Genomic DNA, 13,982 nt, shown 5'->3' on the forward strand with positions numbered 1-13,982 from the left:
AGCCAAGTCCCCCCCCCTCGTCAGCCCAAAGAACAATCAGGGTTCTCTGCCCTGTGGGAAGTCCAAGGACCACCCACCTCCATCCAGGTCTAGTAAGGTAAGCATCCAAACTGCCTATATACTTTAATAACTCTCTTCTCTACTTTCATGATTAGAAAATGGAGTGAGATTAAATTTTAAAATGCTGTATATCTGAGATGATAGGACAGTTCCCTGATGAGATCATTACACATTGTACAAATGGATTGAAATGCCACATTCTATCATGTAAAAAATATGCGATTACCATGTATCAATTAAAACAACATTTGAAATATAATTGGCTGGAGTGTCAACTGACTGTCAAAATTTTCCACAGCAATTTTAAACTATTCTTAAGAGCTTTAATTTCCATTATCGCAGAGTTAAATGACAATGGCATCAAAATATCTGAACAGAACTGTAGAGATTCCCTGCACAGTATTATAGGGCCCTTAATAGAATGATGTAGAAATTGGGACCTGAGGGGTCTCTAAGAAGCTAATATCAATTACGTTAAGCATTTATACATATATGGTATTCAAGTGTTACGGTGGTTTGACGTCTCAAATATTTGATATATTTGAATACTTAATCACCAGAGAGTGGAATTCTTTGATATAATTAAAAAGATTAGGAGGTGGTGGCTTTGTTGGAATACGTGTGGCCTTGTTGGAGGAAGTGTGCCACTTGTCACTTGGGTGGGCTTTGAGGTTTCAAAAGCCCATGCCAGGCCAAAGAGTGAGTGTTCTACCCCAGCCCCATCTCCTCTCTGCCTATGGATCAGGATGTATCTCTGAGCTATACTCCTGCATGGACTAATTCTCTGAAGTTGCAAGGAAGACCGCAATTAAGTGCTTTCTTTCAGAGAACCTTGGTCATGGTGTCTCTTCAAAGCAACAGAACAGTGACTAAGACAAGTGTTTTGTAAAAATTTTCAAACATTTTATCTCATTTGATACTTATCCCAAAAGATAGGCAATCCCAAGCATTTTCATCATTTTAAGATGAGTTCAGAGTCACTTGATCCCAAGGTTCCGGAGTGGGTGAATGACTGCCAGAACTTGACCCTAGTTTTTACCTCAGAATCCTGGGCTCTGTTACTCAATAATTCCTACAAAAGAGGCTTGCTTATATTTACAGAATAGTTCTGTAGTTTGAAGGAGTATCCAAAAAATATTAATAGATGACTTCAGTTTACTATAATTGAGAACAACTTTTATGACCAGTTTTACATTTTAATCAGAGTTCAATCAACATTTTGGCTTAGGCTCAAAATATTGTATAAAGTTTCCTGCTTCTAGCATCCTACATATAACCCCCAAGCCTCTGTAAATATTTTGCTGATTAGCCACTAGCACCGGAGTGGTTAAGTACATCCTTATGCAAAAATGCCACTCCAGACCACTCTTCAATTTCCCATTAAGTGAAAACATAACCCAGACTTAAGTAAAGCCTCAGGAATGACATTAGATCACTTATCTCTACCATTTTCAATATCAACAAAATAAATTAAAGTAGGGAACTCCATACATCACACACACACATGCACTCACACATACACTCACACACGCAACACACGCACTCACACACATGCACTCACACACGCAACACACCACCCTCTTGCTATGGCACCGCAACAATGCAAGCCGGATTTCTTTATCATTTGCACCAGGAGGTCTTCATCAGATACTTTCCCAAACACATATGCCATGCAGCATCTGATGTGAGCTGCAGGATTAGTTTCTTAGAGACTAAATGTCCCTAATATCAACAGACTGAAACAGACCCACAGCTAAATACCTACCACAGAGCAGATAATTTCAGAGAAGCCCCAAATATACATTCAGCTCATGAATAAAACATTCCAGAAATATCTTTTGCCTTGATTTGATTCCATTAAAATCAACTTCAGAAAGAATATGTGAAAAATATCAAGCATTTACTAACTGTGTATCATGGGGTTTAACCACGAAGACAAATCCTTTCACTATGTGTAAGTTGTAAGTGGCACTCAAAGTGTTACATGTTCTGGGGTTGCTCCTTTTTTTTCTAGCCAGGCCTGATTCCCTGCATTTATCTGTAGAGACATGGGGTATCACATTAGTGGGAGTTTTTAAAGAGTTCTGTGCACAAGGGTTATTTCCAGAATTTGCCTCATAAGACTAAAACTGATGATAAAAAAAAATTCCTATCAAACTCACTTGAGCTAATTTTAAACTTTCTGAAGCTAGTTGCCTAAGTAAGGTCTATCAGTTTATTTTATTATGATCACCCTGAAAACCAGCCCCCTACCCCAGTTCCCTTGAGTGTAGTTTTAGCTCAAAAATGAGGCTATAAATGCCTGTGGACTGCACAGGTCCCAGCGTTGGTTGGTTGCAGTTCATTGTTTTATAACTGGGGTTCCTGGGGACAGGGCATTGTGGTTAGCAAATGCTTTCTCTGCCGTCATAATGAGCTCCTAGGGGATTCAGAGACTCACTTTTGGCACGTGCGGGTTAAATTCCACAGCTCTGTGAATGGCCTCCACTGCATTCATCTCTGCTGTGCTCAGGCCCCGCCGAGATGCCGCCTCGGGAGAGAATCTGAAAAAGCAGAAAGACAAACATCATGCAGTTGGGACCACTGCTTGGGCAGCTACCCAGGGAGCAAATATACATCAAGGGCCCCTATGAGCACAGTGAGCCCATGGCACAAGCTCTCCAAACTTCCTCTACAGGGGACCTCTGAGCGACCCCTTCCACCAAGGCCAACAAAACCCCAGCAGAAGCAGAAAGCGTGCTTACACTGAATGGTTCAGCTGTCAACTCACTGTCTAAATAGCTAATCTACATTTTCTGCAAGGTACTGCTTCGGTGGGAGCAGAGAGAGGACTGACGAGGGCAGACAGTGTAGGAAAAAGAGAAAACTAGGTTACAGAAGAGCTCACTGGGTTAAAAACAGAACTGGGGGGATTTAAGGGAGGCTCCCAACCCAATGTCGGTGCTGTGGTGGAGGCTAATAGCCACAGCTCCAGCCACAGGCGAGCCTTTGTGGGCTGTTCCAGCAGGAGGGTGTGCATGCCCAAACTGCGGGCAAGACACCCGCCCAAGGGAATGGAAAAAAAAAAAACCAGACCATGCAATCTCTTTCTCACCTCACACCCAGGGCTAACTCCAGAGCTGCGCTTGGCAGGCAGACACCACAGGGGAAGCTGTGACAACCCTGGCCCTGCCCTCCCAAGCTGGAGTCGCTGTGTAGGGAGAAAAGATGTTGCAGTAGGTACTGGCGATCTACAGGATGGAAAAGAACGAAAGAAAATTACTCCAGTTTTGAAGTGCACACACACTTAACCGCAAACCTGTCTGACCCCGCAGAGGCCGCTACCTGCTCTGCTTTCAGAGTCTACAGAGGGGCTGGGCTGTATCAGGGACGTGTAAGCATTTAGGAACTCAAAAACAATGAATCCCTCTGTTCTCTTTAACCTGCCCGGTCATCCTCTGGATACGTGGGGATGTCTATGTGCCACAGTCACCTGCCTGAATAAAATGGGCAAATGTCCCCTGAGGTGGCATCTCAGGGTAAGCAGACCAGGGGTGTGGAGGGGAAGAATGGGAGAGGACCATCCCCACTGCCACACAGCAGGGCCCAGGAACAGACAGCAGAAGGGAGTGCACACACACACACACAAAAAAAAAAAAACGAAGAGAGGTACAGAATGTTTGTGTAAATCCCAAGCCGTCCTTTGATCCTACTGTCTGACAAAAAATTAAAAAAGTAAGAAAAAAAAAAGTCACCCCAGAGGAATGTAATTTAATGCCAGTCTGTGTTAGGAGCCGCACAGTCTTACAACAGTGCGAACAGACACTTCCTCCTTCTAGTAATGGAACGAAGATCCACGGCTTTGGGAAAATGCATGCTTTTAAGAAGGCCACAAGGACCAAGAGAAACTTCTGGAGAAAGCCCTCAAAGGGGACAGGTCTCCTTACATCTGGCCAGCACTGGGAGCCACACAAGCAACAGCTCACTTACTTGTCGGACACGGCTCTGGCTTTGAGCAGGGCAGCTGTGTAGCATATCGTTGCTGACTTTGGTAAGCTTATATCTACGCAAGAAAAAGAGAGCAAGAACCCTTGTCAATCTCAAGTCAGAGGGACAATGCTCTAAAACACAAGATTAATAATGTAAGCCCAAAACAGTACAGATTAATTAAGCTTAAATATATATAAATATATATATTCTTATATAATTATAAGAACCCCAGCCAGTTCTTTCTTACTGTGTCAAAATGCTTTGGTAATTTGTCAGTAGTTCATGTTTAAAATTCAGCAGTCTTTAGAAATCATCTTCTATTTTAAAGTATGCATCTTATACCTTGATATAAATGCACAAATTTAGTGATTACAGAGATACCTGTGATATAAAATGTAAATAGGACCTCATAAAAATTAATCTGAGTTTAAACTATTGACAGAGCTAAACAAGGTATTCTTTAATAGATTAATTTAAGACATGCTTTTTTGTATTAAATTTCAGAAATTCAAACACATTTTTTTTTAATTGAGCTCTACATTTTTCTCTGCTCCCCTCCCTGCCTCTCCCCTCCCTCCTTCAATCCTCCCCCAAGGTCCCCACGCTCCCAATTTACTCAGGAGATCTTGTCTTTTTCTACTTCCCATGTAGATTAGATCTATTTAAGTCTCTCTTAGAGTCCTCATTGTTGTCTAAGTTCTCTGGGATTTGCATATAATTTATACTGGGTGAATGTTTCAAAAATTTTGAAAAGTGTGCCAAGTTTTCTCATTCAAATTTATGATCAGTCCCCTTTCATATTAAAGCCTAATTTGTCACCCAGAAAGACGATTTTATAACGTTTCTAGAAAATTACAGATGGAGGGGTGGAGCAACTGTGCAGTGTAGATAATCAGTTTACAAATAAACACAGGGCAGAGAGCACACTGACCGGAAGGGGTGGGCTTGGGGTATGTATTTAAATTGGAATTCCCTTCTCAAAAAAGGACAGTTCATGTTTCTTTAGCAGTTGTTAACCTTTTTTTTTTTTTTAACTCTGACACAGAAATGGTTTCTTAACAAAGAAAATTTATTTGGAAGGGGTATTGTGTGCCACACACAGCACCTGTGTGGAGGTCAGTAGACAACCTGCATGCATCCATTTTGTCTCATTGAGCCATGTAGGTTCTGGGGGCCAAACCCCAGTAGTCAGGCTTGGCAGCAAAGCACCCTTCCCTACTGAACCATCTTGCCAATCCCCAAAATATTTTCTTAGTTCAACATAAACTCGGTCTGGAAAGAAAGTGTGGCCAGTAAAGACAATTGCAGCTGTCTCTCACATGCCTTAAAATTTGCCCTTAATATCTGAAATTATCCCACAGATCTCTTCACAGGACTGTCGGCAAGTCTGAAAGAACCACATAGGAAAACTGTAAAGGAATCTCACAGTTAGCCAGTGGCAGAAGAAGAACATAACTCCTTGAAAGAAAATCACTTCCTCTTCCACACCAAATACTCACTATCATCAACTCCAGCCTGGGAAATTTCTCTTTAGAGGAAGTTTCAGGACACAGGTAAAACACAACCAGTTACGGGAAATCCCAAGCCAGGCACTGAGACAGCTGAGTCCTGCTTCAGCTCAGCTGACCTTGACCCCCTCGGTCATGACCAGTACCGGGGCCTGGGGGAGCTGGATACTCTATTCTGTACCTGTGTAATAATGTGTCGGGAGTACTCAGTGAGGCAGGAAGCTGGAGGACAACAATGATCTTAGCTCCTGACATTTGCAGAACTAAGAAGCATCTCTTGGCTGGGCCATTGGAATGAGATAGATATGGACATGAGCCTCTAGATGTGTGCAGAGCCTGTGATCTTCCATCTTCCATATTAACCAACCCCACATAAGCTTCCAGGCAGATGGCTCTGCCCACCAAGATGGTTCCTGTCTCTTCCCATTTTCTGGCCCATCATAAGGTTCTTCTCTGCCACAGCCTGGTTTCTGGACTATTTGGCTTCTGTGTGGGACAAACAGGTCTAGCCTTCCATAGATCTTTGTTGTTAGCTCTAAGAACACAGAACTGAAAGGGAAGGGGGGCTTTTCAGTCTATATCTCAGAATCCATAATCAAGCAAAATTCCATTGTCATCAACAGACATACTACAGATGGCTGCTTCTCTGTTTATTTATGTGTTTCAGATAGGGTCTCATGTAGCTCAGGCTGGCCTCAAAGTCATTATATAGCTGAGGGTAACCATGAAATCTTGATCTGGTATGCATTGCTAATTTTAGATGTATTTGATATGCAACGATATGAAGATCGGATAATATCGAAACACCTTCGACAGTGTTATGGTGTCACTGCGGGTGACAGGCCATGGTCCCCACGGCTTTTCTCTCTCTCCACAGCTTGTTATGTAAATTGTAAAATACTAAAATTGCAAAGGTTAACAGCACTGCTAGAGAGAGAATTCTGTTGTTAAAACGTGTACAGCAGGTTCATTGGCAAATACACTGGTGGAGCCAGACACAGACAAACAGACAGACAGACAGACAACAGAGAGGGGCATCAAACACTGTCAGCCTGCCCATCTAGCAGACACATAGAGCTCAAACTCCCAGGGAAAGCTGCAATGCTCCCTTGCATGGTGCCTGCTGCAGTATATCATCGCCTCATTAACATTTCAGCTAGTAACGTCCAATCAGAGGCAGAAGCTGAGATTTGGGGCACAAATTTCGATATCTGCAAAACTAGAAGAGGTTATTAAAGCCCTCTTGTACTCTGGTCCCTGCTTCTTTGATTTCTGGATTCTTCTCAATCTGAGACTTGGCAACTGTTGCCTATTACAAACTTTAGTGTGACTTCTCCTACTTTACAAATATAGTAAAATACGAAAATAGTGCAAAGATCTTTGGATGGTTCCACTTTCCAAATGGTTATATTTCATATAACCATATTCCCAAGCACCAAACTAAGCTGACATTGTGAATGTCATTTGAATAATTGATTTTTCTTCATCTAACCATCTTACACATGTTTAAGTATGTATCTGTCATATCTAGGTTCATGTAACACTACAACCCCACCAAGATAAAGAGCTCTTCCAGGACCACAGAGACCCCCTTGCTGGCCTTTTATGCTTGTCCGCACCCTGTCCTCTCCGCACATGGTGGTCGCAAATCTGCTTTCTGCAGTTTTGCTTGCCCTATGCTTTCATGCTTTGACACTGTGGAAAAGTATAAAATGATAAGATAAAGAGACTGTCAGATTTGTCATGGAAATGTTCGTATCAGAAGCTGTGAGCAGAGGATAACAAGTTATCGGTGTGCTCATAGTGCAAGGAACTTCTGCAGAAATTTTAGTCTGTTGGAGAAACTAAAACCTAACTAAGTAGAGTATTTAGCTTGTTTTGGGATGACAGACTAACTCTACAGTGACTTTCTACCTTTTACAGTGGAATTTATTGATAATTACCATAAGATTCACTTAAGCACTGGAATTTTGGTTGGGGTATATTCACTGATAGGTCATATAGTTAGCATTCACAAGGCCTGAGCTCAGTCCAAAAGCACTCTCTTTCTCCTCCCCTTCCTTACCCCCCAACAGTATTATAATCCAAAAGTACCCTCTTTCTCCTCCACCTCTCTCACACACAGTATTACAATCCAAAAACGAAACCACACAATTCACCCCAGTACTCCCTATAGAAATAAGGCATGCTAACTACATATTTCTCATGAGCTAACCTGAACAGCTGGTATTTGTCTAGTTCTTCTTCTACTTGTCTCCAACATGTATTTACGTAAGTCCTTTTCTGAAAGGGGAAGAAATTTCCCCATGTATGCTAATACATGCAATCAAACTGTCATCAAATTCTTTATTAAAAGTTGCAGTCTTGGACTTCATAGCGTTTCTGAAATCTATCCATATAGTAGTACAGAAGTCTCATTTCTCTCCATGGCTGACTACTATGCATTGTGCGTATACACTAGATGGTATTCTCTTACTAATGGATACTTGGATTGCTTTCCAGCTTTAGCCTACTATAATTAAGGATATCATGACTTTGCTTATTATGTACACTTTCAAAATATTCATTTCTTTTGTGTGATTGAAAGTGAAATGTCATGGTTAAAAGGTGGATATTTAAATTTACTGAACAGTGCTAAGCTATGTCTCCAAGAGGAGTCACAAGCTTTCGAAATTCTTATCTGATGGCAGGAAACAGGAAGCAGTTACTTAGACTGGAAAGGAGTTACTGGCTGCAGCAGACAGGAGGCAATGTTTAGAAAAGACAGCAAGTTCTATGTTTCACTCCAGGTGGGTCACAGGACAAAAATCCATCCCCCTGTCTGCATAAGACTACATGTAACAGAGTAATTTCTACCTCAGAGTTTCTTTTGCTAAAACTAACAGTTCAAAGTCTCTTTTTTAACTCAAAGTTTATTGATCTTCTATACTGCTCCAAACTCCACTTTCTCTCTCCGAGTCTAACACCCACTAGTTTCGCCTTCTATGACAACACAGAATCAGATTATTTCCCAAATTGTACTACAAACATTAAAATGTCTCTCTGATGTCAGTTTTCCCGGGTAAAAGCCTCTTAGTTTCTCATCTGACAGAACCTGCAGAACTTCTGCCTAGTTTCGTCCCTATGGGTGCAATGGTGACTTTTAAAGTGAGAACTGAGAACGGCAGCAAAGCCTCACAGTGTCCCACACGTGCCCAGGAAGGAGCTCAGGGAGCCAGAGCCACCACCATCGATGCCAGGCCCAGCACTGGGTACCTGAGATTGTGCAGTCAAACCAACAAAGCCCCACAATCTCTTCAAATTCATTTTAGCCCATTTGTTTTTGTCCTCTGGTTTACAGACGCCAGGAAAATTTTCTGCAAATTTGAAAACCCCCAGGCAGGATTTCACATGTGACTCCTTTAAATTGTCAATCTTATTAAGTCTGTAGCATTAATTTTAGTGCTTTCAGCATGGCAGCCCAGCTTATCAGTCATCGTTCTGATTCAAGCTGCCACCCACGGCTTTGATCCATCCATTCATTCCATAAGCACGTTTTCCCCCACACCACTACCTCCATCAGAACTGCTGCAAGCAGTTACTGAGGGCGTGCTATGGGGAAGGCCTTGGTACTGTGCTATCGTCAGAGAAACAGTATGCATTAGAAGGTGTTAAAATGCAATGTGGAAATACGCTGCTGTCACAGCTGGAATAAACACAAATCATCTCACGTGATATTCAGCTGATCTTTGTCTCTGAGATGATTTTAAAAGGGTCGGCAGGTGGGTACAGGGTGCAGGCCTATAATCCTCGCATTCTGGAGGCTGTGGGAGAGGACTGGGAGTTCCAGGTCATCCCGGCTACACAGAAAAATCACATAAAACAACAACAACAACAAGAGCAAGAATTGCCAGTAGCAATACCAAGAAGGAAGTCTGGGACTATGCTTCTGGGGATCCCCACAGTCTGCAACTGTCGAGAGTTAACACACATGCAACCATGATGCTCCACGTTAACTCAAAGAAAAGCATTTAAAACATTGGCAAATGTTTTGTTTCAAGAAGCAATCGGTTCTATGGCATCCTTCCAACTCAGAAACATGAAAGAACTGGCCACTTAAACTAATAAGATAAACATTTAAGCACTATTGTATACACTATAACTATCTTCACAGCCACTATCTCATCTGTGTTTATTTGCTACAGACTCTCGAGTATGCACATCCTGGAATTTCAGTCACCTCTGTCTGTGCTAGATGCTCATAAAACACATAATTATGATGTTTAGAATTTTGCTGGGATCTATTTCGTTGGTGTAATTCTTAGAAAATGACCAAAACGTATTAAAGGACATGGAAAACAGAAGGAGCGGCTGTGAGTTTCTGCTCCCAACAGTACTGTCATGAAACAGAGGCAAAGATTAGACAACAGCCTGCGGCTGCTATGCTCATTCCATCCAAATAGTTTTTCTTTTTAAGAAAATCAGCCCAGATAGACAGAGCGGCACACAACTGTAATCTCAGTGCTACCGGAAGCTGAGGCGGGAGGACCTCGGGGTCAAGACAAGCCTGAATTATGTACAGTTAAGATGCAACTGAGAGAGAGAGAGAGATAAAGGGAGGAAAGTGGAGAGGGGGGTACAGGAAGGCCCGCAAGCTGGCTAAGAGAAACTCAGGCGAACATCTAACCAATTATTGGCAAAACCAATCTTGTAGCACATACACTTGTCACCACCCCAAACTATCAGCTGTGCTATTTGCTTTTATTTTCCCTCTCATATTATCTTATACTTTATTCACTGTGTTGCATAGACTGTAGCCTCATGCTTTCAAATACGCAGACTTCTGCTTCTCTCAGATCTTCACCACCCTATGGAGCAGCTTATTGGTACAGACCTTACTAATGGGTATTTAGCTATTTGTCATCCTGATATTTCCACTCTTTTGCTTTTTATGTGTAAATGTGTGTGATACATGTATGTGTGATACATGTGTGTATGGTGTATGTGTGTGCACCTATAGGCATCCACAGGGGAAAGAGGAGGATGCTGTGAGTACCACTGTTATCAGTGTATACCTGGTTCCTTTGAGATGGGATCTCTTACTATACCTGAAGACCCATTGATCCTCCTGTCTAACCCACCACAGCCCTGACTGGCTTTTTACATGAGTGATGGACTCCAAACTCAGATGCTTATGTTCTAGAAGCAAGGACTCTTAGTCACTGAGCCATCTCTGCAGCCCCACCATGCTGATCTTTCCACATGCTTTAATCATTTATACCTCCTTTGCACTTCGTTCCGCTGGGAGTCACTATAATTTCATCATTAGGAGCCAACCATACTTTCTAAAGTATTTTCCTGTTAGAGAAAAATTTACACATACCCTACTCTAAATCTATCAACACCAGGTCAGTTATGTTCAATGGCTCTTCATTTGTGAGACCACATTTATTTTTTTTCCCCGAATTAAAGAAAAAACATGCTTTTCACTATTATTTCTTTTAAATTCAAGGGCCATTTCCATGCCTAATGTTCCTTTCTTTTACTTATGATTAAGCTTCTCCATTTAAGAATCTACCTTCTGATTGAGCAGGATATCATTCCTGTGTTTTGACTACTTTGGCAGTAACTCGGGTGCCCATAAGGCACCAGCCTATCAGATGGTCTGATTAGTAAACAGAACTCCCTATGAGTTCCCAACATGCACTTCACTGTCACGAGTTCAGCCTTTAGGATGTGTCATCTGTTCCTGCTTCCCCGCCCCAGTGGTTGTTGTACAGCAAGAGCAGGTAAGTGTTGATGAGCTGCATGGCCAAGCAGCCTCCCTGTGTCTTAGGTCCACTCCCTGGAAGAGGATCTGAGTCTGGGTCTGTTTCATGAGCCTTAGTTGGCTATGGTTGGGAGAGCAGCAGAAAGCATGTGGCTGTGGCTCACAACAGGAAGATTAGCTCATCTGGAAGACAGAAGAACATCTACACTCAGGTTGCCACTTGTCTAAAGAAGAAAACCAAATCTCACTTCCCACAGAGCTCAACTGATGCTTACAAAGATCTCCAAATCCCCCTGCCTGGGATCAAAAGGTGTTCAACTGTGGGGTCAGCAAGTCATTTCTTTCTTTTTTTTTTTTTAACCAAAATATTTTTAATTTTTTTAATTTAAATTTTTATTTTATTATTTTGTGTTGTTCTTGATTTTTTCTTTTTTTATTGAGAATAAGAAAAAAAAGTTTCCGCCTCCTCCCAGCCTCCCATTTCCCTCCCCCTCCCCCCACTTTTCTCCCCCTCCCTCTCCAATCCGAAGAGCAGTCATGGTTCCCTGCCCTGTGGAAAGTCCAAGGTCCTCCCCCCTCCGTCCATGTCTAGGAAGGTGAACATCCAACCTGGCTAGGCTCCCACCAAGCCGGAACATGAAGGAGAAAATTGGGATCTTGGGGGAGGGGTGGGATGGGGATAAGGGGGGACGGGGAGAGAAAAGTGAGAAGGGAAGGATTGGGGGAACTTGGGGAAACAGGAAGATTGGGATAAAGGAAGGTTGGATAGGGGAGCAGGGAAGCACATATCTTAGTTAAAAGAGCCACCTTAGTGTTGGCAAGAGACTTGAACCTAGAGTGGCTCCCAGGAGCCCCAGGCAATGTCCCCAGTTAGTCCCTTGGGAAGCTGAGGATAGGGAACCTGAAATGACCCTATCCTATAGCAATACTGACGAATATCTTCCATATCACCATAGAGCAAGTCATTTCTTTTCAGACCATTTCACTCTCAGGTCTGAGAGCTTTGGCACAATGGTCACCTCCCAACCATCAAGCACGGCAGAGTGTGAGCCCATTATCCTACTCTTTACATGCTGGGGGCAGACAAATTTTCCTTTGAGATTGCTTCCAGATCTCTCAGAGGCCTTTAGAACAAAGTCATAGCCAGACACAAAGCCTTTCAGGTCTGTCCCCTATGCAATTCACCCCATGTCTCTTCTGCCATTTGCTGTGCCCCTTGTCCATCCACTCGCAATGTAGAAAATGGGGGATTTTCAATAAAAAAAAAAAATGGAGTACAGACCTAAACAGAGAACTCTCAACAGATGAATCTAAAACAGCTGAAAGACACTTAAGGAAATGTTCACCATCCTTAGTCATCAGAGAAATGCAAATCAAAACAACTCTGCGATTCCATCTTATACCTGTAAGAATGGCCAAGATCAAAAACACTACTGACAATTTATGCTGGAGAGGTTGTGGGGGAAAGGGAACACTCCTGCATTGCTGGTGGGAATGCAAGCTGGTACAGCCCCTTTAGATGTCAGTGTGGCAATTTCTCAGAAATTTAGGAAACAACCTTCCTCAAGACCCAGGAAAACCACTTTTGGGTGTATATCCAAAGGATGCTCAATTGTGCCACAAGGACATGTGCACAACTATGTTCATAGCAGCATTGTTTGTCATAGCCAGAACTTGGAAACAACCTAAATGTCCCTCACCTGAAGAATGGATAAGGAAAATGTGGTACATTTACACAATGGAGTACTGCACGGCAGAAAAAAACAATGACAGCTTGAATTTTGTATGCAAATGGATGGAGCTAGAAAACATCATTTTGAGTAAGGTAACCAAGACCCAGAAAGACAATTATCACATGTACTCACTCATAAGTGGTTTTTAACCATAAAGCAAAGAAAATCAGCCCACAGATCACAATCCCAAAAAAACCTAGACAACAATGAGGACCCTAAGAGAGACATACATAGATCTAATCTACATAGGAAGTAGAAAAATACAAGATCTCCCGAGTAAATAGGGAGCATGGGGACCTTGGGAGAGGGTTGAAAGGGGGAGGGGAGAGGCAGGGAGGGTGAGCAGAAAAAAAATGAAGAGTTCAAGAAAAAATCAATAAAAAAGAAAAGAAAATGGGGGATTTCTCACACAGGCATACTGGTCACGCCCCCAGCTTACACATGCTCTCTTTAGCATGAGCACGTTCACTGTCCACTTCAGTTCAGTTCACCACCTCCAGGAAGTAACTCTTCCCATCTTGCTGGGTGAAGTAGCCTTTCCACCTCAGTTTAAAACTATTCCCACAATCCCTATTCCTTCCTGTGGCCGTTTCTTCCCATATTTACTTAATTGGTGTTCTGTAGGATGTAACGGCTGTGTAATTTGAGCTCTTTATGTCTGAAACATACTTAGTAATCAGTGTCTACTGAACAAAATCTAAATTAATGTACCCACAAATTTGACAACATTCATACCGAATCTCACTCCTGAAAGACAAAAATAATCACTGCTGATGGCAGCTAAAAAGGAAAGCATGAACGGCTTTATTTCTTAAGATGTGTGTCTTGCAATTGTCTTTGCCTCCAGTGTCCCAACAGGATGTGTGACAAGTTGATAGTGCTCTTATCATGATGCCTGCTCTAAAGAGCAGCCGAAGAATTGGGTAGGGGAGAAAACAGTGAAAGTTGAAACAGGAGGAAGAG

The 13,982-nt window shown here is 42.4% G+C and overlaps 1 protein-coding gene across 4 annotated transcripts in view; it reads right to left on the minus strand.

Annotated features, from left to right (window-relative positions):
* St7 (suppression of tumorigenicity 7) overlaps positions 1-13,982 on the minus strand; it is a 240,246-nt gene that overhangs the window by 32,524 nt on the left and 193,740 nt on the right. For 3 of the 4 annotated variants that reach the window (XM_050145884.1, XM_050145885.1, XM_050145886.1), the window contains 2 exons: positions 4,030-4,102; positions 2,501-2,603 (listed from right to left, as the gene is read on the minus strand). In XM_050145884.1, the coding sequence (XP_050001841.1) occupies positions 2,501-2,603; positions 4,030-4,102 (176 nt within the window). Of the gene's footprint in view, positions 1-2,500; positions 2,604-3,154; positions 3,291-4,029; positions 4,103-13,982 lie in introns of all 4 variants that reach the window. The other variant, XM_050145887.1, reaches the window with a different exon arrangement.

Source organism: Alexandromys fortis, unplaced genomic scaffold, assembly GCF_014885135.2.
Source record: "Alexandromys fortis isolate MF-2015 unplaced genomic scaffold, M_Fortis_MF-2015_v1.1 scaffold_34, whole genome shotgun sequence".
In the NCBI taxonomy this organism is placed as follows: Eukaryota; Metazoa; Chordata; class Mammalia; order Rodentia; family Cricetidae; genus Alexandromys; species Alexandromys fortis.